At 50.1% G+C, this 23,910-nt stretch overlaps 3 protein-coding genes and 2 long non-coding RNA genes across 10 annotated transcripts in view; 2 read left to right on the top strand and 3 right to left on the bottom strand.

The window, feature by feature from the left end:
* Positions 1-1,240: 1,240 nt before the first annotated feature.
* Positions 1,241-22,077, bottom strand: LOC116184381 (uncharacterized). Its single transcript, XR_013340884.1, has 3 exons — positions 21,938-22,077; positions 1,727-1,853; positions 1,241-1,375 (listed from the first exon to the last, which is right to left on the bottom strand). It is a non-coding gene; the product is annotated as an uncharacterized LOC116184381 (long non-coding RNA).
* On the bottom strand, positions 5,840-7,886 carry MOCS3 (molybdenum cofactor synthesis 3). The gene is made up of 2 exons (XM_077786974.1): positions 7,743-7,886; positions 5,840-7,529 (listed from the first exon to the last, which is right to left on the bottom strand). The coding sequence occupies exons 1-2, from the start codon at positions 7,884-7,886 to the stop codon at positions 6,255-6,257; spliced, it is 1,419 nt and encodes a 472-aa protein (XP_077643100.1). The 3' UTR covers positions 5,840-6,254.
* Positions 7,893-14,002, top strand: DPM1 (dolichyl-phosphate mannosyltransferase subunit 1, catalytic). Its single transcript, XM_021534024.3, has 9 exons — positions 7,893-8,034; positions 8,706-8,805; positions 9,466-9,499; positions 9,907-9,983; positions 10,095-10,120; positions 10,426-10,521; positions 11,020-11,088; positions 11,372-11,486; positions 13,623-14,002. The coding sequence occupies exons 1-9, from the start codon at positions 7,928-7,930 to the stop codon at positions 13,725-13,727; spliced, it is 729 nt and encodes a 242-aa protein (XP_021389699.1). The 5' UTR covers positions 7,893-7,927; the 3' UTR covers positions 13,728-14,002.
* Positions 9,552-15,167, bottom strand: LOC144247179 (uncharacterized). The gene is made up of 2 exons (XR_013340883.1): positions 14,408-15,167; positions 9,552-10,894 (listed from the first exon to the last, which is right to left on the bottom strand). It is a non-coding gene; the product is annotated as an uncharacterized LOC144247179 (long non-coding RNA).
* ADNP (activity dependent neuroprotector homeobox) overlaps positions 21,393-23,910 on the top strand; it is a 23,193-nt gene continuing 20,675 nt past the window's right edge. For 2 of the 6 annotated variants that reach the window (XM_021534023.2, XM_021534018.2), the window contains exon 1: positions 21,393-21,445. The gene's annotated coding sequence lies outside the window, so the exon portion shown is untranslated. Of the gene's footprint in view, positions 21,446-22,504; positions 22,688-23,910 lie in introns of all 6 variants that reach the window. The other 4 variants (XM_021534021.2, XM_021534022.2, XM_021534020.2 and 1 more) reach the window with 3 other exon arrangements.

The following is a 23,910-nucleotide window of genomic DNA, read 5'->3' as shown; positions in this document are numbered from 1 at the left end:
TGAGGTCTCAGCTCCTCCTTTCTCAGGTCCCCTCATTAATGGCAGCAGCTTTGTAGCCATCCTTAATTATGGTCATAATTTAACTCGCATATTCAGTGTGGGTCCAGAAAAACTGGGCTGTAAACCACAATAATTAGCCTGCTCGAGGGACAGACCTGGAATATAAGAAATTCCCAGCCATCATCTGCAGATTGGGATTTTTTAAAAAACTTTACAGCTCATTTGACAGCTCTCAGTCATGCAAGTGAAGTGGTCAGCAAGATAATAATGTTTATCTTTTTGTTCAAGATAACAATGTAATTTTAATGGTGCCTACCTCAGGAAGAAAGTAGGCACCAGCACAAATTTCTATAGTTAATTCTATAGAGAAAGGAAGTTTTGACACAGAACTGCTGAATGATAAATTGAAGTGCTGCTCTCATTCTCATTACTGATGCACCTCATGTCACAAAGCAGCTGAGAGAAATCATCCATAACTTTCACAGGCTCCCAGGTCAGCCAAGGAAAAGATGACTCAGTTTCTTTCAGTCATAAAGAAAAGCACATTTTGGGAAATCGATAAATATTATCCTCATGCAAACCAAAGGCAACAGCGCAGTTGCAGGTGACTTTAATTTTGGAGAGGAATATTTCTGGGGACAGCATCTGTGAGCAAAGCATCTCATGGCAGAGTGAGGGGAGGCTTCCAGAAACCCTGATATTGGTTTGAGAAAACTTTCCTTTGAGAGGGAGCTGGGGAAAGCCACAGGTGCCTTTTGTCCCTGCTGCCTTTCCAGCACACAGCTGCAGTGCTGCAAGCACCTGCACAGCACCGTGAGGATTCCAGAGGAGTTTCCCCATGGAAAGGGGGGCCAGGCCTTGGCAGGGGCTGCCCAGGGAGGTTGGGAGTGCCCATCCCTGGAGGTGTCCCAGGAAGGGCTGGAGGTGGCACTCGGAGCTCTGGGCTGGGGACAGGCTGGGACTCAATGTTCCTTGGAGGTCTTGTCCAACTTCAGTGACTCTGGGATCCTGGGATGCTGGGATTCAGGGATTCAGGGATGCTGGGATTCAGGGATTCAGGGATTCAGGGATTCAGTGACTCTGGGATCCTGGGATGCTGGGATTCAGGGATTCAGGGATGCTGGGATTCAGGGATGCTGGGATTCAGGGATTCAGGGAAGCTGGGATGAGGTACAATGACATTTTTGCACATTCCTGACAGGCAAAGCCAAAGGACAAGTGTTCCCTGTAAATGCAGCTCTGGTTATTGTGAATAATTATATTTATCACTAGGAGGGTGCCCCAGATGCCCACCTGGGCCCAGAGGTGGCTCCGTGCTGCTGGAAGAGTCAGGAATCTCTGAGGACCACCAGAAATCCGGGGAGTGAGCTGGTGCCTGGGGAATGGAACAGAACGGAACAGAACGGAACAGAACAGAACAGAACAGAACAGAACAGAACGGGTTTTCTTTCACCAGCAGGAACATGCCCGGTCCCAGCATCCTGCACTGCCCCATCCCGATCCCAGCATCCTGCACTGCCCCATCCCGATCCCAGCATCCTGCACTGTCCGATCCCAGCATCCTGCACTGCCCGATCCTGATCCCAGCATCCTGCACTGTCCGATCCCAGCATCCTGCACTGCCCCATCCCGATCCCAGCATCCTGCACTGCCCGATCCCGATCCCAGCATCCTGCATTGCCATCTACGGGCCGCTCCCGGCAAATTCCTGTCCCGAAGCACCCACCTGCACCAGCCGGCTCTAAAAGGGTGGATAAAATACTTCGGGAAGTTCTTTTTTAAAATCCAGAGGAAAATATTCAATCCAGTACACTGCAGCCGCAGCCTCTCATTTCCAGAGCGGGCTGGTGGATCTGCAAGGAAACAGGGATGAAGATATCATCATCACTTCTGGGAAGGATGAAACTCCTGGAAATATTTATGCAGCATTTCTTTGGTTGCAGTATTGACATGTGATACTTTTCAAAAGGCTAATGCAACTTTATCTGACTAAAATTAAGATTTTCAAGGTCACATGGGCAATGTCAACACCTCCATCACCTGTACAACAGCAGCCTGGTAAATAAAGTTATGGGTTTATTTGTAAAAGAAACTATAGAATCTACTTCAAGTGATTAAAAAAAATTAGTAATCTAATGAGGATGAGAAGGCAGCTATAGAGAGTATTAATGAGTTCAAATCACTGTCACACCTGCTACCTCCCACTACTCCAGTAGTGAAGTAAAACTGAGAGCAGTTTCAGAAGCGAGTTTGAAATGACAACATGCAAGTCCTGGAAATGGCCTCAGTAAATTCTGCCTAAAACATGCCTGTACCCCATCTGGAACACATCTCTGTGTGTGCACATACATATGTGTGCATATCAATACATATATCAAAGAGAAGTTTAAACACTTTGATCATTTTTGATAGTTTCAAACCCTTACATAGTGACGTTAGAAGTGTGCTTCACAAAAAGAGAACTTTTCAGCAGGAGCAATAGGACAAGGGGAATTGATTTAAACTATAAAGGGTAGATTCAGACTAAAGATAAGGAAGATTTTTGTTAATGGCAGGGTGGGCAGGCCCTGGCACATGGTGCCCAGAGAAGCTGTGGCTGCCCCTGGATCCCTGGCAGTGCCCAAGGCCAGGCTGGACAGGGCTTGGAGCAGCCTGGGATGGTGGAAGGTGGGTTGGGATGAGATGAGTTTTAAGGTCCTTTTGCACCCAAACCATCCTGTGGTTCCATGACTCCTTGCACTGCTCCTGAGCAGGTGAATGCCCCTTTGCCTAAGGGACTTCATTTCCCAGTGAAATTGCTAAGGAGCCATTTTAAATTTGGAGATAACCTTTCCTCAGCAGCAGGGATTTGGTCTCCTAGCAACAGCAGAGCACCTTGTGAGCCCCACTAGAGCTTCCTCTCGCAGCAGGGCCGGGAGCATCCCAGTGCTGGTCCTTCCTCCAGCAGAGGGGCCAGGCAGCAGGCAGCTGAGGCCCCAGGAGCAGGACAGCAGCTGGGCTGTGCACAGTGTGCTAGCACAGCCTCTGGTCCCACTGGACACCTTCCTTTTCAATATCCCTAATGCTGACTAGCAATAGTTTCTTCTCGGGCTGGAAAACTTGTACCACAGCAGGACCAGACTGAATTTGTATCAGCTTGCTTTTCTGGCAAGGTTCACTGACAGCCATCAGTTGGGAGGGCAGCTGGTTTTGTTCTTGGCAGGAGTATGAAATGTCAGAATTGCAGGTACCTCGCAATGAGAACAAGAGGGCAAAGCAGCACCATCACACAGGTGCATTTCAGTTGGCTCTGAATCAATCACATGAAATATATTGTAAAGGGTATCAAGTGAGCAGAGACAATGCTAAAAGCCTGGAGAATGGGCAAAGAGAGGTGATTTTCTTTTCCTGTGCTGAGAGCAGTGTCCCAGTTGCTTTGCTGCTCTCAGGGGAGCACAGAGGGTGCAGCTTTGTCAGCACTCCCATCAGAGCAGGTGCAATGCCCCACTGCCTTTCCAAATCCCATGAATTTGAGCAGTTACAACTTTTAGAACATCCTTATTAAAATGGTTCCTTGGAACCTGCTCACTGGAGTAAGATTTCAACATAACACAGACAGAGCAGAGAATGGGGCAAAAGGTATGTGCACCAGAGGAGTGCAGAATAAAACTTCATAAACTCTGCATTTCTTCCCTGTCTTTTGCCTTATTCTGCTTTTCTCTGCTTCTTTTCCTGCCCTGTACATATTTCCTCACCAAGATGCTGAAGCTGCAGAGTGAGGTAAAGCAGCAGGGCTGCTATATTTAAGCAAGGAACACAAACCACAAAAGGTTAATGCCACAAACCGACTTGTGTGTGCTTTTCCTGTTGTTTACATTGCTCCAAATTTCGCTACCCTGATCCACGTTAATATTCATCTCCATTTTATTTTATTTCCCTGGTCTTTTTTTCAGATGACCTGCACAATGATGGATTTGATGCACACCTCAGCTCTTGCTTGAATTGCATCTCTCAAGCTCAGGAGTGCTGTGGTTTATTAACTTGCAGTGCCACCTAGCACACAACCCTCACATTATTGTTTCTGTAGTTTCACAAAGGGCACCTCAAAGCTTTTGCATAAAAAAAAAGGATAAACTTACGTTTGGAGTATTTTAAGGACCTAATGCAAAGTTTAGTTTTGAACAGTTAAGTTTTTATTAGAAAATGCAACCCCGTGACATGGAGGGTGAAGGCCAAGATCGTGTCCTGACCTCATCCCTGCTGATAACAGAGCCCAGCCACACTCAGACTCCCTGCCCAAAGCAGCTTCTCTTCATTCACAATGCCAACACACCCCAGCCTTTCCACAGTGCTTGCTTTGGCAGCAAAACAAATCTTAACGTTTTAGTGCTTCTCTTAGAATTTTTAAGTAGAATTTCTCTCAGTGAACACAGAAACCACTGCATGTTTGGAATCCAAGAATTAAAGCAAGTCAAAACAAAAGATAAGCCAGCAATAATAAGAATGGTTTGGTCTTAGTTACGATTTTATGATCCCTGATTGTTCAGCCTATCTTCAAAGGGTGCAGCACTGCCAAGAGCTGCACTGACAGGAGAACACAGAGGCAAAACAATCTTGGAGCAAGGGAAAAGACTTCACAATTTCTACACACTCAGATTTAGAATCAAAGAGTTCTTCCCTTCTCCCCACATCCTTGGGTTCACCTTGCTTGGACTGACAGAAAGGAATCCCCTGTGGGGGCAGAGGGATGTGTGCCACAGCACTCACTGTGGGTATTACAGAATTACTGCCACTGCTGCCTTTTACGTTTCAGTTTCTTCATGACATCACAACAGAGAAACCCCAGTGAAGACAGAAAAATTTCAACCCAGGTCAGGCATTTCAGACAAGTCCCCCTGGTTTCTAATTCCCAAGAGAGGAAACCCCAGAATCCAGGCACTGTGACTGAGCTGTGTCTCCACAACCCAGTGGCTCTTGGGCATACACCACAAACAACAAAGTTTACTTTGAGTCCTGGCCTTTCATGTTTTCATTGTTCTCTAAAGTGCAGGATCTGACTCTGGTTACAAATTCACTGCTGTTCTTTCAAGAGACTGCCCTTGCTAGAACCATGACACGTTATAATGCAGCTGGGAGTGTGGCTGTTCTCCAATTTATTTTACCAAAATACACCTTTTCAACTACTAATTATAATGACACTCTTCCTTTTTTTTCCCCGGTACAATGTGAAGATTAGTCATGACAGATGTTTTTTTCCTCCTCAGGAAGTAAAGAAATCCATACCTTAATTAATATAAGGAGATAATTAGTATGCTGAGGTGATGAGGCCTCAAGCAGCTCTGTTGAGAAGCTATTTATTTCTCTTTCTTTTCATTCAGTGAAGTACAGACACTCCCCAGATGTGCAGAGCTCTTCATGCCTGCGAGGAAATCCAGCTGGGGAGGTGCCACTGCCACAGCAACAGGGAGAAAACTCAGGAGACAGGTCTTTGTCCTTGCAGGAGGGAGGATAAACACCTATTTTTTTTTCCTCTCTCACCTCCTCATTATCTCCCAATCTCTGAAATCTTCCAAGCACTGATAAAAGCATTTTCTGTCTGTTTGACCAACTTTCCGGGGTCAAACTTATGTCTTATTAACAGTTAACCTCAGTTTCTCTATTCAAGCTGAGGAATCCACTGCTTTGCCACCCAATAAATGAGGATGGATGGCTCTGGAAGTTCTCAACGCCCTGGTGCTCTTCTAGTCCATAAACACACATAAACACACTCTGCAGAGAATGGAAAGGTGCTGACCACCATGGTCTCATTAGTGCTGTCCTGGCAATCCCCTGTGACAGATTAATAGTGCTACAGACCAGCTAGAGATTAACAGTAATTATTTTTTATTCGTTTCATGCACCGTTTCAATTTGTTAAACAGTTCAGGGACTGAATAATAACATGATTCCTGTGTTTTGTTGTTTTCCAGGTTACAATTGCTAATTAGGATATTCTCAATCATCACGTGCACAAATCAGTAGTTATGCCAAATTTTTACTATTAAATCATAACCAAGGAACATATTTCTTTCCACTTTCATGGGTAGATTTCCATATTTATAAAAATAATCAGACAACTACAAAAATAAGCATTTTCTTAGGAAAAAAAAAAGGTTACATAAAAAATCAGTATGGTATTTCTGTCTGGTTTTTCCACGATATAGCCATTACACAGAGGAGATGGAACCCTACAGAACTTGCTCTAAAAATATGGTGATTTTTTCACCATTTAGAATTCTAGTACTGAGGAAACGTTGGGTCAATTTTAGTGGCCCAAGCCATGAGCCCCCCTTTAATATCCTTAGCTGACACAGAACCAAATTCTTCGGCAGGCAACTCCTGCAGAATTTTTACAGCCTTCTGGGAATCATTTCCTAACTTGCAAACAACATAAACAGGGAGAGAGGTCTGGCCCTCAGCCCTCTGCTTTTCTTCGCAAATTCTGCTTTGTAAAAGCTGCAGAGATTCCTGGTCTCTCTCCTGCAGCCTCCTCAGCGGGATGTGGAGGGCGTGCGGCAGGCGGCAGATCTCCGCCTCCACCTGCGGCCGCACGTCCAGCAGCAGGTGCGGCTCCCGCGCGTCCAGCAGCTCCCGGTAGCGCCGCACGGAGATCCTGTCCCCGGCGGGCAGCAGCCGCAGCGCCCGGCACTGGTCCGTGGCAGAGGAGCCGCAGAACGCCTCGTAATCCTGCAGGCAGGTGATGCTGGGGCTGTCCCCGCACGCCGCGCAGTCCGCTTTCCGCGGCCGCAGCTTGATGTGGCGGAACCTGCCCTCGAGGCCGTCGAACATCAGCATGCAGCGGCCGAAGGAGGAGCCCACGCCCGAGGCGATCTTCAGCACCTCCAGCGCCTGCATGCAGCCGATGACGCCGGTGACGGCCCCGAGCACGCCGCCGTCCGCGCAGTTGGTGACGGCGTCGGGCGGCGGCGGCCGCGGGAAGAGGCAGCGGTAGCAGGGCCCGCCGCGGTAGTTGTACACGGCCAGCTGCCCCTCGAGGCGCAGCGCGCTGCCCGACACCAGCGGCCTGCCGGCCAGCACGCAGGCATCGCTCACCAGGTAGCGGGTGGCGACGTTGTCGGAGCAGTCGGCCACGATGTCGTACTGGCGCACGAGGCGCAGCGCGGAGCGCGGCCGCAGCGCCCCGCGGTAGGGCACGTACTGCACGGCCGAGTTCAGCCGCCGCAGCGCCGCGGCCGCCGAGCGCGCCTTGGGCCGGCCGCGCCGCGCCTCGCCGTGCAGCACCTGCCGCTGCAGGTTGCTCGTCTCCACCACGTCGTGGTCCAGCAGCCCCAGCCGGCCCACGCCGGCCGCCGCCAGGTACTGCGCCAGCGGGCAGCCCAGCCCGCCGCAGCCCACCACCAGCACGGAGCTCCGCGCCAGGCGCAGCTGCCCGCGCACGCCCAGCTCGGGCAGCACCAGCTGCCGGCTGTACCGCAGGATCTCCGCCGCGCTCAGCGCCGACCGCGCCGGCAGCGGCGGCAGCTCCGCGGGGAAGCCGAGCGCTCCCTCCTCCTCCTCCTCCTCGTCATCGTCCTCCTCGTCGGCATCCCCCGAGTCCCCCCTCGCCAGCTCGGCCGCCGGCCGCTCCCTCATCCCGCGGGCTCCATCCTCATCCTCAGCGTCCCCCCGCGCCGGCTCGGCCGCCGAGGGTTCCCGCACCCCGCGGGCTCCATCCTCATCCTCGGCATCCCCCCGCGCCGGCTCGGCCGCCGAGGGTTCCCGCACCCCGCGGGCTCCATCCTCATCCTCGGCGTCCCCCGCGTCGCCCCGCGCCAGCTCGGCCGCCAGCCGCTCGCGCAGCCCGCGCAGCTCGCGCTCCCGCCGGCGGATCTCGGCCCGCAGCCGCGCCGCCGCCGCCGCCCCCGCCATGGCCGCCGCGGCCCCGCCGCTTCCGCCGCGTCACTGCCGCCATGGCGGCGCGGCGCCCCGGCCGCGTCTCCGTGCTGCTGCCCACCTACAACGAGCGCGACAACCTGCCGCTGGTCGTGTGGCTGCTGGTGCGCACCTTCCGCGACAGGTACCGCGGGGAGAACCGAGGGGAGCAGCGCGGGGAGAACCGCGGGGAGCAGCGCGGGGAGCAGCGCGGGGAGAACCGCGGGGAGAACCGCGGGGAGCAGCGCGGGGAGAACCGCGGGGAGAACCGCGGGGAGCAGCGCGGGGAGAACCGCGGGGAGCAGCGCGGGGAGAACCGCGGGGAGCAGCGCGGGGAGAACCGCGGGGAGAACCGCGGGGAGCAGCGCGGGGAGAACCGCGGGGAGCAGCGCGGGGAGAACCGCGGGGAGCAGCGCGGGGAGCAGCGCGGGGAGAACCGCGGGGAGCAGCGCGGGGAGAACCGCGGGGAGCACCGTGGGGCCGCGCTCGCAGCGGGACGGGCGCTCCCGCCGCGGGGTTCGGGCAGGGCTGCGCACTGACGGCGGTGGCTGTAGGGCTGGAGTTACCCACACGCAGTTTATTACCATAAAGTGACCCCGGGCGGGACGCCGCAGTGCGCACACAGGTGTCCCCTTTGCGGGTGACAGAGCACTGGGCTGGAAATCCCTGCCGGGACATCCATTCCCAGCCGTGCCCCAAATCCAGCCTGTCCCCAGCCCGAAGCTCTGCAGCCCTTCCTCAGGCACCTCCAGGGATGGGCGCTCCCAGCCTCCCTGGGCACCCCGCCTGCTCACGGGGAAATCATTCTCCTTCCAGTGGGATCGACTTTGAAATTATCATCATAGATGATGGAAGCCCGGATGGGACACAGGAAGTTGCTCAGCAACTGGAAAAAATATATGGATCAGATAAAATAGTGAGTTGTGTATTCGGTAATTTTTTTCCTATATTTTTTGTATTGGAAAGTCCTGTAAGTCCTTGAGAGCTGGGATGGAGTCCCTGGGTTCTGCCCTTTCTTCACACCCTTACACAGGGTGTTGTACACCACGTTAGACAAGTGTAAGCTCAGGACAGTTCATTCTGAGCAAACACACGAGACCGGGAATTGCTTGCAGAACGCTGTCAATCCTTGGTGCGTTGCTCCTGAGCAATGACTGTGAATGGTGCTGTGCTTGGTGCAGGCCTGAGGGAAAGATGGGCTTTGGATAAGATTTAATCTCATTTTCATTGACTGCAGGAGTAAAGAAATAGTAAAGATGAAAGCTGGACTGGGATTATGATTTATTTTTAATCTGTCTCGTTGCATTCCTCAAGAACAGGAGTTTTTGGGTTTTTTTTAATCTATGTAATATATTGCTGCCTAACCCTCAGTTATATACAAGATGCTGTCATTTACTTAGTGGCAGTCAGATACTTTTTCAGTCTGTTACTGCGTAAATGCCAAGTTTTTTTAAGTATTTCTGGACTAAGTTGCATTTATAAAGATTGCTTTAAGACAAAAATATATAAGAAATATCAGAGTATTTTTTAAAACTGTAATATCAAATCATCTATCTATTTTTTATATCTCCTGTAGCTTCTGAGACCCAGAGCAAGGAAGTTGGGCCTGGGTAAGTCCTTATTAACTCTGATTAATAAAAGTAAATAAAAGATTCTGCTGAATGCTTTGATTGATCCAATGTATTAAGGTCCAGAAAAAAATCACAGTAAAGCCCAAAAGCAGAAACACATTTTCATCCAGTTGTTTGTAAACAAACAAGCTTTAAAAATGCACATAAAAACCCCAGTGTGTTTCTAGAAGGTTTCCCAGAACCTCGGTCCTGCCCTGCACCCACCGAGCCCAGGACGGGGGTGTGAGGGATTGGTGAGGATCTGGAGCCCAGCCTGTTCCCTGAGGCTCCTGAGTGCAGGTGGTGCTTTGGAAATGACATTTCAAGTAGTGGCCCATCCTCAAGTGAACTTTCTCTGTGAGTTTCTGTGTTAAAAGAGTGAGGGCAATTATTTCTGTGTCCATCAGGCACTGCTTATATTCATGGAATGAAGTATGCCACTGGGAATTTCATCGTTATTATGGATGCTGACCTCTCCCACCATGTAAGGCTGCATTTTTTCTTCTGTGGGTACAGTCTCCTGTAATTCAGCTTTCAGTGGTTGCTGTTGTTTTACCCCTGCCCTTTTTTCTGATCTGTCTTTCTTTCATTTCAGCCAAAATTTATTCCAGAGTTTATCAGGTAGGTGCTGATTATAGTATGAAAGTTTATCTTTATAAATTATTTATGAGGCAGCCTATAAAATTCTATGCCTTTGTGGGCAAAGTAAAATTATTAGATACCCTGAAGTAGCTCTTTATAAGAGAACAATCAGCATGTGTTTGAATAATGCTCACAGCCACCGTAACTATTGCTTGCCTCTCTTCTTACTTGTTCAGAAGTTTGTAAAATACATATTTTGTATTGAAAAAGAGTGATTGTTCTTACTTTGAAATTTGAACTTTGAAACATTCCTTCAGTTTTTCTGATAAACCAATTGTTTATAGAAAGCAGCAAGAAGGCAATTTTGATATTGTATCTGGAACAAGATATAAAGGAAACGGAGGAGTGTATGGCTGGGATTTGAAAAGAAAGTTAATCAGGTTAGTACTTTCCAGCTCTTCACACAGAAATCTGTTCCTTGTAAATAATAATTCCAAGTACTCCATCCCTGTAAGCTGACCTCCTCAGTCCCCAGGACTGCTGTACCTGCTGGGCACTGCAGAGTCACACTCAATAGCAGAAGCACCCAGCACTGGGCAGTTCTGTGGTTCAAATCCACCAAGAAGGACTGGAGTGACATGGGTGGGCTTGGGAGATGGGTTGGAACGGGGCCTCGGGCTGGGACAGACACCCAGTTCCACCAGCCAGGGAACAGGCTGAGCTGGGAGGACACCTCAGCCTGCACAGCTGGGTGCTCTGGGCCCCCCAGAGAACAGGAGGTGTTCATGTTGGTTCATTTATCCTGCAAAGAAACTGGAGCACAAGCTGGTTACAGCCTGATCTGCAGCTGGATTTGGATTGCTCCTGGTTTTTAAGGCTGGAGTAAGTGCTCATCTCTTTGTACTAAACAACTCTGATATGTTTGTTTTCTTTCACAGTCGTGGAGCCAATTTTCTGACTCAGGTCTTGCTGAGACCAGGGGCATCAGATCTAACAGGGAGTTTCAGGTAGGGCTCTGGTTTGCAATTCCTGACATTTATTGGAAATTAAGAAACTGCTGGACAAGGAGCTGGAGTAAGAACAGACATTCTTTACTGTGGACTGTGAAATCTGTTTGGAAAAGGTGGCAGTGGATTAGATTGCAAAATCTGCTGCTCCCGTGACCTCATTAGGGAGTTTTATAAATAGTAATGAGCTGAGTGATTGCAGTTCGGATTCCTACACACTGTCTAGATTTCTAAATTCCAGCAGTTGGGCTTCAGGCTTTATTTCCTTTGGAATTGTTTACAGGTTGTACAGAAAAGAAGTCTTAGAGAAGCTGATGGAGAAGTGTGTTTCTAAAGGATACGTCTTCCAGATGGAGATGATTGTCCGGGCTAGGCAGCTGGGATTCACTGTTGGAGAGGTATGGGGCAGGCTGGGAGAAGAGCACTGTGCTTCCCTGCCAAGGGACACACAGGTCACTGACTTCTGGCTACTTCCAAGAAGCAGCCAAGATTTTCAAATTAATACAAAGAAATTACATGTGTAGAGTTCTATTTTCCAGTTTTGTCAGGTGAGTGCCAGACCTGAAGTGCAGTTATTAATTTCCCTGCCTTCTCAGATCCTTCCCCTCTTCCCGTTGCCATTCCTTCAGCAGCACACAATTTTACAAGGTTCTTCAAAGGAGAAGTCAAAATACACCACAAAGCTGCTCTGAGCCTTTTCTTCCCTGCTTCCTATTGTAGAGACATCTCTACTCAAGTCTTTACAAATAATTTCATTTTTCTAGCAGCCTGAAAAATTTCAGGTTTGTTCTCTGTTAACTATTGCCTTGTTATTTTCCAACTTTTCAGCTCTCAAAACTTTCTGCTTCTAAACTTCTTGAATGTACTGTCTACAGTCAATGAAAAAACTCCATGCAATTGTTAGATTCTCTGTCTCCAGCAGTCTGCTTTTTTATTTCATTGAATTGCTCTTGCTGCATCTTTAAAGATGCTTCACTGGGAATCTCGCTGCAGGAGAATCTCAGAGCCAGTTCTTCATCCTCGTTTCCAGGACTATGAATTGGCAGAGAATTCTAGTGCTTGTACTTCTCTCTCTGAACTTCATGTGTGCCATTTCTCCATCGACACAGGGTAGAGCATTTCGTCCCAACACAGCAGCTCTTTTCTCCCACCTTTTTTACTTGTGGAACAGCATCCCAGGGAAAAATATTTCTTCAGCAAAGTTAAGAATTGAGACTGAGCTGTGCCAGTTTAAAAGGAGTAAATGGCTGATGAGAAATGACACAGGCTGTTCCTGGAGAGTTGCATGCACATCTCTCCTGTTCTGCTGTACTTCAGCAGGTGTGTCCTCCAGCACATGGAATAGAGCCCTGGAAAATGCTGCCTGTGAGGCCAGTGAGGGAACCTCTTGTGCAAGGAAGGCAGAGGTCCAGAAACAACCCAGTGCTCAATTCCTGTGCTGAGGGGTAACACTGGAGTCCCCTCATTAGATGAGATATTAACTATTCTTCATCCTGGTCGGGAAATGCCACTCATGCCATCCTGCCCTGGCTCCATACTCAGTGACTTCTGCCCATTTCCTGTGGACCAGCTGTGTGAAGTTGCCAGGATTGTCAGTGGGATCATACAGGGGACCCTGCTAAGACAGCAGAGTCATTGCTGAGTCTCTGCCTGCCTTTCCAGGCATCTTCTTCCCATCTTGTCCTGGGCTCTTCTCTGTCTTGGCCTGAGCTGCTGGAATTGTGAGAGACCCTCTGGCACACGTGCTGGGGCTGGGGATTTGTGTGTTCCTCTTGCCAGATGATTTCTGCTTGACACAGCCAGAAAAACACCAAGCCAATTTTTTTGTGCCTATTGCAATTCTTTCTTTTAGTTCCTGAAGTGTTTCAATTTTGCAGACAAACATTATGGAAATGGTTGAAGATTCTGACACAGGGTTGCCAGAATGTCCTGTCATGTGTCCCTTGTGTGTGCTCAGAGGAGTGAAAGCAAAACATTCCCAACATCTCATGAGTAGTGAGTTCATCTGGACAGTGTCACATTGTGAAAGAGGCCAAAATTAATGTGTTAAATGCCCATAAATGCTGCAAATAATTAATAAAATGGCCAGTGGCTGATAAAATCAGGTCTTGTACCATAGGCACTGTCATGTTCCAAAGTCACCTCCCAGGCAGGGTGAGGTTGAGCTGTTCTGTGCTGGGGGCAGATTTGTGCTTCCTGAGGCACTGACTCAAAGGCTCTGGCAGTTTTGAGTTTGGCTGACAAGGAAATGCTGCAGGCTTTGTGAGCTGTTGGTTTGCTCTGCCTGGGTGGATCATCCAGGCATGAGTAATGTCTTTGGATCAGCTTGAAAGGTGATAAACCAAGTAATTCCCTGCTCCCCAGCTATGGGGCACACTAAAGGCCCTGGTGAGAGCTGCCACAAAGAAGCCAGCCTGGTGCTTGCCTGCTCCCCATGCCTGAACAAGCTCCAGCTCAAAGGCCCTTCTCTTGTTGCCAGAATTTCTGATGGTTTCGGTTTTGAACCTCAAAACCAATTTTGCTTGTTTCAACAGGTTCCCATCTCGTTTGTGGACCGTGTCTATGGAGAATCCAAACTGGGAGGCAATGAAATTGTCTCCTTCCTAAAGGGGCTCTTGACCTTGTTTGCTACAACCTGAGAGTTCATCTTAAAGTAATTTGGCTAGACAAACATCTTTTGACATCTGTGTAGATTTAAACATAATGGCAAAAGCTTGATAATTTATGTGGTGGCCAGAAGACCTGCTATGACCTAACAATTAAACAACCAGCAACAATAAATCAAACATTCTGCAGCCCAGAATGCTCCTTCCAACAGAAATGGACTCTATGTTAAACTAGAAATTAATAAAGGCTAATGCTTTTCTATTTTTGTAAGAATAATTGTCTTAATAAAGAACACAAAGCTAAATGATCTTTTGCATTTGGAAATGAATCATTATTCAGCAGAACCTAAGGATAAATTTGAAATAAAGACGAGCAAGGACAAAAAAAACCTGGAATGTGTCCTGTCTTTGTCCTGTGGTTTGTAGATATTAATTTAAATAGATACTAATTAGTGTCCTGTCTTTCCCTCAGCACATGTGCACATTGTCATGAAGCAGCTCCAAAGAACTGCTCATGGCTGGGGCAGTTAAAGAGGAAATCAAAGTTCAGTGGTTTGTACCTAGACTGGGAAGAAGGAATATTCTTTGGATAGGAAAGGGAACCATATGTATGGAATAATTTTGTATTCTGTGTGTTTGTCCAGAAGCAGATGAGTCCCTTTCCTTCCCTTTAGAAACGAAGCCTATTTAGAGTCTGTGAAATGGGACCTCACCAGGTTTGGGGAACAGAAGACCCCATTCACTCAGGGAAGATACTGCAGGCTTTTTCCTTATGTCAAGTACCAGTTTGCAAAGTCTGTATTTGCTCCAGATCCTGAGGAAGGAAGAACAGAGCAATGCAAGTTTTTGTTCCATGGCCTGATAGAGCCAGAACTGAGAAATCATGAAGCCCTTATAATCAAATTGCATTTAGAAGGAGGATGAGATTATTCCAAGAATGGCTTCATATATACATAATAAAAATAAGTCCTTTTTTTTTTTTTTTTTTGGATACCTGTGGAATTTGTGGACACCTGGATCAGAAGATTAATGGTGCGACAGGAGAAGCAACAAATATATTACAAATGCTGCCTGTTTTGCTCATGTTTGTCTGCATTCCATTAGCACGCTAGATGCAGTTGTTAATGTTAGAAAAACATTTAGAAAGTCTAGATAAATGATAAATTTATATTTCACAGTCAACACATTGATAAAAATAATTCAACAAAACTTGCAATAAAGGTTATTTTCTAGTGGACTGCTTTAGAGCTAGTCCTCTGTTCTCTAGTGGGGTAGTACAGATTCTGATAGCTTCTCCTTTGCTGACTGTCCAGAGCAAAAGCTACAGATGGAATTTGCTTTAAAATAATAAAAGATGCAGGTTTTGAACCCACATGTAACTGGATCACAGTGACTGAACTCATTTTGTGACATTTGCCTGTACTTTTTCAGAAAATTACATACAATTTCATTTGCTGCAGACTAATCAGAGCAATAATAGCAATAATATATACAGAAATACATTTCTGGATTTAAGGGCCAGTGAAATATGCAATAAATAGGTTTTATCTATTTACATCTCATTTGGAGGTTTCATGGCAAAAAGTAATATTTTAAGTTAAAAATAGTTACAAAGTTTTTAATGACCAAATAATGATGGTTTAGATATTTTTTTTTTAATTTACATAATGCGGATCATTTGCTGGAATGCAAACTAAGCCTCGTGAAGTTCATATTTTCCTCATTTTTATGTAGGGATATATAACTGAAGTCCAGTGTATGAATTATTCATCATCTGACTGCTGTGAATTAGCTTTCAGCTTTTAGAAGGTTCATGGCTACTTTTTTAATTATGAAAATTACTTGGTAAAATTCCTTCATTTATTGATGAGATCACGTTTGGAGGAAGGTGCTTTCACATCTCACATATCAGTCTGGGTCATAATACAGGAGTATTTTGTGTGCTGCAGTGTGTGAAAGATTTAAATGTGACAGGGCAACAGTCAGGTTTTAGGTAAATAGGTGAAATTTCTCACTGTGCTTAAAGGTGATGGATTTATCAGGGAAAAATGTGCTATAAAGGAACAAACCCAAGAGCTCCGTGGCATCAGGACATGAGCAGACACAACAGTGCCTGAAAGAAGGAAAACTGATCTCAGTGTGCACCACCTGCTTGCAGGAAGCCCCTCTGAAGGAGCTAACCCGTGGGCCCCGTGGGCAGGGGAAGCATTAGGGACACCCAGGCTCTCCTGCCTTAGTGGGGTCTACACACACACACACTTCCCCACACCCACCATGGAAACCACTCGGCTTTTCCTAGAAAAAGAAAGCCTTGTGATCTTGCTGTTCTCAAAATGTTAGTAACAGACTAGAGTGGAACAGCACTTCTATAATCTTTAGGGATCAGGTGCTTGGAACTCCATATAATGTCTTAAATATTCATGTACTAGGGATTTACATAGTGGCATTTTAATTTTCAGTTCCTTAATACCATTGCAATACTCTCCTTGCCTTGTTTTGGCCACCACAAAACACTGACTTGACATTTACTGAGAATTTTTCATTTTATGTCCTTGGCTTTACAGTTCCACATAAATCAGCTTTTCTTAATTACATCCATATTCATTTCCTATGAAGGCACAAATACCCTGCTAATGCACTTTCTCTATTATACTTTCTCAGGAATCTGTGTCTGCGAGCACTCAATCATCTGGCAGGAGCAGGAGCTGTAATTGCTTCCTGGCTGCCAGCAGTTCGGAGCAGGGCTGGAGCTGGGCATGTTCCACGCAGGGGAGAAGGTAACTCACGTTTGGCACCGTGGCTTCCCTGCCCCGAGCAGATTTAGGGGCTCAGGCACCAGGGCCAGCAGTTCAGTCCCTCTGCCCCAGAGGATGCTGAAGCTGGAACCTCCCAGACCCCAAAGCCTGGCTTGTTTGTGTTCTGGGGTGTGAATCCAGAGCCAGCCCCACACCCCTAGCTGCTCTCTTTGGTGAGGATTTTTCTGCTCTGAGGTTCAGGGGAGTTGGCTTCTCTTTTGCTTTGGGTTTTTGACAAAATCTGAGACTTTAACCTCAGCCTGCAACAAAGATGAACCTCGCTGCCAATATAAACACTCTAATCAAACAGATCTTCCAGTGGACTGTGCAGAAATCCAACTGCAAGGCTCCACAACCTTCTGCACATCAACAGTAAAAAATAATGATGACTAATCAATAATATTTATTCGAGGGTCTATCAGTACAAGCCTGGATTGGAATCTTGGCAGAAATGAATTCAGTGACAGATTGCCTGCTGAGTTCAGTGCAGGGATGACTTCAGCCACACATTTCAGTGGCTGGCATTCCAGAGCTCAGGCAAATGCTGATACCAGGAGCAGCAGGAGCAGGGGGTGTGCAGGGGACAGGACTGCTCATCAAACTCTTCCTTGCTTTAGAACTTGTTTATTACCTCCCCTGTGCCATGCTGCAGGAGACATGGGCAAAGAAAGAAACTAGTGCCAAGCACAGCAACTTTGAGCATCATCTCCTCCTCTGTTCCTGCCATGTTGTACCCCTCTCTCCAGGCATTGTGGCAATTAAAAACTTTCTTATAGACTGGTTGTCACTGTTCAGGGGAAAATATATTGGAACCAGAGAGAGAAAAATTAATTACACCGTTTAATCCAAAACTAGATCTGAAAACTTAGCCATTGAGAGGGATTTCAACAAAGCAGACAGCATAAAATGGGAAGTTATTCCTGCAAGGTGGTGGCACTGGCTGTTCAACAGAAACTGGCACCAATGCTGGCAGGTGTCTGATCAGCACAGGAGCTGGGTGGCTTAGTGGGTCTTAAAGATCATTGTGAGACCAGTGGTCCTAATGCTGATTAACTTACTTGTATTTATTATATAATTAATTATGTTGTGTGTAAAAGCATCAATAGTCATCTTAATTATTTTGTATTTGAATAAAACCCAAGCATGACACTGAGCTAGTAGTAGGATGAATCTGGGCACAGTTTTGACCTGAAGCAGCAGCACAACGCATGTGCAATTAAAGCTATTCAGCTTGGGAGTGCTAATTGCCTCCCCTCTGGTGTGAAGTGTTTCGTCTCTTACAATGCAGTGATTTTACTGATTTTTCCAGTGGCTGTATTGTTAGAAACAATACCCACTTCTGCAATAGAAAAAGTAGATTAAGACTATTAGCATCAACTTCTGTTTCATTTTGTTCACTCTGTACACACAGGAGAAAAATGATGTCAAAACTCCTTTTCTCCTTCTTCTGCACTGCTTGAATTTTAGCTTTACTATCAATCTTTCCACACAAACTTTGTAAATTCTCATCTTTCTTCCCCAAATCCCTGTTGACAGCTGTCACACTTCAAACCACCACAAGAACCCTCCTGAGCTGAATGAGAACAAGATCTTGTCCATCACTCATGACTGCTTTCACACCCTCTCATCCTTCCCCCATTTTCTCAGCCCTGTCACTGTAGATTTTACCCCGAGGCAGGCAGTGGCTCCCTTCTGCTCCAGCTTCTGCTGCCACATCTCCTTTCCCTCCCTTTCTCTCCCCTACCCTAAAATCAGAGGGGTGCCTGCAGCACCCCTCTGATGCACTGAATATTTCTGCCTCCTGACACTCTCCTTTCTATCTGGGTCTAATTTCATCCCCTCCCATGCCAAATTCCAGTTTCTACACTCTTCACAAATGTTTTTCCACACTGTAATCATGGACTGAGTACCAACATCATGGCTGGGAGTGTTCCCAGCTGAAACTCCTTGATATTACTGCTCTGGGGAAACTCTATCCACCTCTATTTCCATCCCAACCTTATCTTACCTTGTCTTCTGGTAAGTACATACAGCAAGACACAAATTTACTCAGATACCTTCACTTGCTCCCAGAATTCAGGGCAGGGAATGATGCCCAACAGCCTGTTCAGCTCTCCTGTCTGAATTGCAGGTCTCTGTGTTTGAGCTGTTGTGTCCTTTGCACAGATCTTTGTGTTGTGCTCACTCCTGTAAATATCTCTCAAATATCATTTCTATCTCCAGCTGCATTATCACATCCCACTTACACTCGGTTCCTCCAACCTTCAGACACTTCTGCTTACTCAAATCCAGCCCTTAGAGCAGGTCTGTGGGTTGTTCTTCTGGAGCTGGTGTATTTTTTATCTTAAGTGATGGCTAAAAAGTGGCCAGTGGTAAGGCACAAATTAAATAGTGTTCGTATAGGAAGGTGCTCAGGTGTGGGGCTGTGTATTTTAGGCAGGAGCAGACTGGCTCAAGCAGCCATGAAGTTAATTGAGAGTTTCTGAGTATGGTCCTGCCTTAGTGACGTTTCAGAATGTTCCCCAACATGCTTCAATAACATGCTTCAACAATTGTGCCATCAGAGAAAAATAATCGACTCTTGGAAGGCAAAATGATGTTATTATAGGAAAACCAAACCAGCTCTTTTTGCTTTCCTTCCTTGAGACAGATTCCACACAAGTCTCAGGGAACTCTCAAAGTACCTCAGTTCTAGGGGCTCTTTAACACCAAAGCACTAGCTTTGGTTTCCAAGTTTTGTGTATTTCCTGGGTTTTTAATTTACATTTCCATGTAAAAAGATTTTGTGACTTCCCGACTTCTTATGACCACTGATGTGAAGATGCCATGGGAGCAGCCAGTGAAACCCAGGTTGACTTGCAGCCACAAGCAGGGGATTTCTATGTCCCACTGAGTCAGAAAGTCTCAAAGCAGCCTCAGAGACAGAACAAAACATCACTAAATTCTTCATAAACGCTACTTCAGTGAATTGTGATAAACAGCATGTACAGATTGTCAGGACACCAGTCACCTGTAAATGCAGGAGATCCTTAAGTTACATGAAGTCTAAAGAACTGGTGACAACTTTGCTTCTGCACTTCAAGCAAGGAGTCAAATTTCCTTTCTAGCATTGTGAGCTTAAACTCCAACGTGTCACTGAACCAGAAAGGGTGTGAACACTGAGGATGGAGGGAATTACACTTTACTTCCTCCTCCAAGTGTTTGTGTCTTTCTGAAGTAACAAAAGCCATCCATTCCTGTCACTCCTAGAAGGGTTTTTAGAAATCATCCTCATTTGTTAAAGAGACCTTGAACAGCGTCAGGATCCACAAGGAAGACTCACATGTGGGCTCTTGTCCTGATCCAACATTCCTGCTGCAAATGGGATGTCCAGGGGCATCCACAGGTGTGTGTGACCACACGTGCACAGGGCTCACCAGAAAGATCACAGTCCCGCCTTTGGGCGCTGGCTCGTTCTCAGGGTGTTAACCCAAAGTCTGAAGGGACATGGAGGGATTCCTGGGGTTGTCCTGTGCAGGACCAGGAGCTGGACTCAACAGTCCTGGTGAGCGCCTTCCAGCTCAGCATATCCTATGGTTCTGTGATGAATTTGGATTTCAGAGCATGTAGAGCACATAGCTCGTGTCGCCTCACGGTGCCACCGTCCCAGCCCATGGCAACTTTGCCAAAGGGTGTCCCAGTGAGGCTGCCCTGGCCGAGCTGCGATGGGCACAACCCCAGAGCCAGTCCAGCTGGCAGGGACACAGTGGCTCAGCCGGTGCCACCTCCCTGCTCCAGCAGGGCCACCCCAGAGCCCGTGGCACAGGCCTGTGTCCAGACTGCTCTGCAATCAGACCCCAGAGCCTCTCTGGCCTCTGCTCAGGGCTGGCACTGCCCAGGGCAGTTCTGCCTCCTGGGCAGGGGAACTGCTGGGCTCAGGCCCTGCCCTGGCTCTGGTGCCACGGCTGGGCCCCGGAGCAGAGCCCGGGCCTGCTCTGCCCTCCGGCACCCGGGGACAGCCAGGGCGGAGCCCCCTCTCACTGGGGCTCGCGTCCAGGCTGGGCACCCCCAGCTCGCTCGGCCTTTCCTGGGCACGGAGACGCTCCAGGCCCTTCAGCATCCTCGCAGCCCCGGGCAGATGGACACGGCAGGACCACCGGACACCGGGGCCGGGCCGGTCGCCGCCCTGAGGCGCCGCCGCCGCACGAGCCCCGCGCGCGCTCCCGGGGCCGCCCCGCGGTCACGTGCGCGTCCCCGCGCTCGCGGGCCCCGCCCCGCTCGCGCCCCCGCCCCGGCGGCGGCGGCGGCGGCCCCTCAGGACGGGATGTAGTCCCGGCCGGGGGCGCGGCGGAGGGATCCCCGCGCCGGACCCAGGCGCAGGGCGCGGCGCCTCCTAGCGGGGCCGGGGTAGATCCCGCCGCCGCCGCTGCCGCCGCCGCCTCCGCCGCCATGGCCGCGGCCGGCCCGGTGCGCCCCGCGGGGGCCCCCCAGGGGCGGGGTCGCGTCCCCGCCCGGTGCGGCGGGCGCGGCGGGGCCGGTCCCGCGGGGACCCCCGGGGCTCCCCCGCCCCCCCCCCCCGGGGCGCGGCCCCCTCCCCTCCCGCCGGACAATGAGTCCCGTATGCTAATGAGGGTCTGGCGTCACTTCCGCTCTTTCTCGGCCGCCATCTTGGCCCGGGCAGGCTGTGGGCAGCGGGACCCGGCTGTATTGTCTGAGGGGCCCGGGCGCTGCCCCCGCCCGCGCCCCCGCCCCGGCCACCCGGCCCAGTCACCGCCGCCCCCGCCCCCGGGGCCGCTCCGCACCGCCCGCCCCGCACACTGCACCCCCTCCCCCGTCATCTCCCCCTTTGTCTCCCCCGCGCCGCCGGCGGCTCCGCTCCGCCCGCCCGCCCCGGGACCGGGCGGCGCCGGGGAGGGTCCGGCGCCCCCCCGCCCCCCCCGCCCCAGCCCGCCCTCGCTGCGAGGAGAGCCCGCTCAGGTAGGTGCGAGCGCGGGTCCGCGGTGCGACCCGGGCGGGGACAGCGCCCGACCGCCCCCTCCCTCCTTCCCTCCCTCCCGCGGGCATCCCGCGCCGTGCCCGCCGCCCTGCCCGCCGCACCGGGCGTGCGGAGCTGGCAGCGGCCCCTCCCCGCCCGCACACACGTTGAGGAGCCCCGGCGGTGCGGGCACCGCGGCGCTGCTCCCTGCCCGCCGCCGGCCCCGGCCGCCTCCCTTCCCCGCACGGACGCGTCCCGGCAGCCCGAGGGAGCGGGACCGCCAGCCGCCGGCCGCGTCCGGCATCCCTGGGTGCAGCTGCACCGGGCCCCGGCGGCGGAGTTGGTGCTGGAGCGGCGCCGGGGATGCGATGAATGGGAGCAGCCGAGGGGTCCCTGCCCGCGGGAAAAGGCGGGACCCGCCGCTGCCATCCCGAGGCGCAGCTGCGGCACGGAGCGCCGTTACCTCACCCATCCGTGCCCCGGGCTACGCTTACCGACACCCGTTTGCGAGACAAAGGCGGGGGACGCCAAACTCGGAGCTTCGCGGCCGCACCGGGCAGATGCCCCCGTGCCACGCACCCCCTTCCCGGGCGGCTGCGGCCCGGGCGGGGGCTCCGAAGCAAGTGGCAGTGCGTGCGCGGTGCCGGGGTGCCGGCGCACCCCCGGTGCCCCGGCAGCGGCCGCGGGCGTGACGCCGCGGCCCCCCCGAACCGGAGCGCGCCCGGCGGGGCGCTGCGCGGCGGCAGCCGGCAGGGGGCGCCCTGCGCGCCGGGCCCGCCGCGGCGGGGGAGGGGAGCGCTCCGGGGGCACCGGGGCGCGGGCCGGGCTCGGGGCTGGCCCGGCTCTGCGCACGTGGCCGCAGCCCCCGGGAGCGGCGAGCCTCGACCGCGGGGCACAGCCCCGTCACCGCTGGTCTTGGTGGTCCTTGTTCCTTGGGTGTGTTCAAGCCGTTTTGTAGGTGTCAAAGAGGTTTGCGTCCTCTCCTTTTCATTAAGTTAAGGGTTTTTTCCCTAGCTATGTTTCTGTTTATTTTTGCTGGTATTTCCTGTTTCTGTCTGGAGGTGTGAGGTAACGGAGACAGAGGATTCCCGCCCGTCAGGGTAGCGTGGACCGACCTTAGCTGGCTGCTGTGCAGCTCAGCCTTGTGTGCCTCAGCAGTGCTCCCTCCTGCAGGGTCTCCTACTCGGGAAAACTTTCACTTCAGGACTCTGCAAACTCATAATCACAAGCTGTCATCCCTCTAGGTGAGAAAGATGGATCAGTCTGCTTAAGAAACAGAAAAGCCTTTTTTTCCTGCTTTTAGTAACAAACCAAACCAAAGCTTGGTTCCTTTGCAGATGTGCAGTTGCAGATGTTGGGCAGTAATTTGATATCAGCAGATGGACATTACCATGATATGTGCTGAAATCTTAAAAGAGACAACAGACCAGAAACACCCTGTTGTTAAGAGAATTGCACCAGATGCTGATGGGTTGTAACATAATGGTTACCTTTTCTGAAGACTGTCACAGCAAATACTTCCAATTTCAGTCTAAATAGAGATGTCCTTTTTGACACACAACAAATAATTTGTTCTCCAAAATTGATACCAAGCTGGATGGTTTTGCACTATTTTTGGTGGTTAGCTGCCCTTTGCTCAAATTAGCATTATTTCTTAGTTAGCATTCAAGAGTGACTTTTTGGTATCCAGCAGACATGAGATGCTCCCAGGGGATGTCTCTGAGATCATTGAAAACTGATACCGTTTTAGTGCCCCATTACTAAAACTAATTTTTTTTTGTTTTGAATTGAAGTCCATCAGGCAGGTTTGTAGGAGGCATCTCTTTAGGTTACCACTATTTATGCTTCAGGGTGTATTGTCATGAAGAGCCTGCGGTTCACTTGTGTTGGGCTGTGGGAGGTAGGTGCTGTTGGATGTGCAGGGGAAGGTGAAAGGCTCCTCCTTTGCCTGTAGGTGAGACAGACCCAGTGCCACACTTGGGAGTGAAAAGCCTTCACAGGAGAGGAAGACCGAAGAGGAACTCCTGACTGTCTTGGAAAGTTCATGCCCTGCAGTGTTAAGCACCAGCTGCACAAACACAGCGCCCAGGAAGGTGTTTGTGCTCCTCAGGCTGAGAGGAGGAACGTGATGGATTTTCTGTGTGTAGGGCAGAAGGTACCAGTGGTCAGAAGTGCTTGCTGACACTGACACAGAGGTCCCTGTCCTTGCCACAGCGTGTGGGTTAAGTGTAAACTCTCACTTAACTCTTACTTAACTCTCACTTGGTGGTGCTGCCCAGATCCCTGCGCTGTTCTGAGCACCGTGAGCTGTAGGGAAATGCAGGACACGTCTTCTGGGGCAGCTGGGTTGTGCTGCTCACACGCTGCAGGTGAATAATGGCTCATTAGTCCCAGCTCAGCTTTGCCACTCTGTAATAACATAAATACTGAAAGTAAACATTGAAGTTTACAGTGGAATTCCTGGAAT

The sequence above is a fragment of the Lonchura striata genome, chromosome 17 (genome assembly GCF_046129695.1).
Source record: "Lonchura striata isolate bLonStr1 chromosome 17, bLonStr1.mat, whole genome shotgun sequence".
Taxonomy (NCBI): Eukaryota; Metazoa; Chordata; class Aves; order Passeriformes; family Estrildidae; genus Lonchura; species Lonchura striata.
Note: the sequence above shows the minus strand (reverse complement) of the source record. Positions and strands in the feature narration are given on the sequence as shown.

What these genes read in the sequence shown, in the direction of transcription:
- MOCS3 (XM_077786974.1), bottom strand. Translation starts at nt 7,886, where the DNA reads ATGGCGGGGGCGGCGGCGGCGGCGCGGCTGCGGGCCGAGATCCGCCGG. An exon ending in ATGAGGATGGAGCCCGCGGG is followed by an intron (nt 7,530 to 7,742) that starts GTGCGGGAACCC and finishes GAGGAGGAGGAG; the next exon opens with GAGGAGGGAGCGCTCGGCTT.
- DPM1 (XM_021534024.3), top strand. Translation starts at nt 7,928, where the DNA reads ATGGCGGCGCGGCGCCCCGGCCGCGTCTCCGTGCTGCTGCCCACCTAC. An exon ending in TTTATTCCAGAGTTTATCAG is followed by an intron (nt 10,121 to 10,425) that starts GTAGGTGCTGAT and finishes AATTGTTTATAG; the next exon opens with AAAGCAGCAAGAAGGCAATT. An exon ending in GATCTAACAGGGAGTTTCAG is followed by an intron (nt 11,089 to 11,371) that starts GTAGGGCTCTGG and finishes AATTGTTTACAG; the next exon opens with GTTGTACAGAAAAGAAGTCT.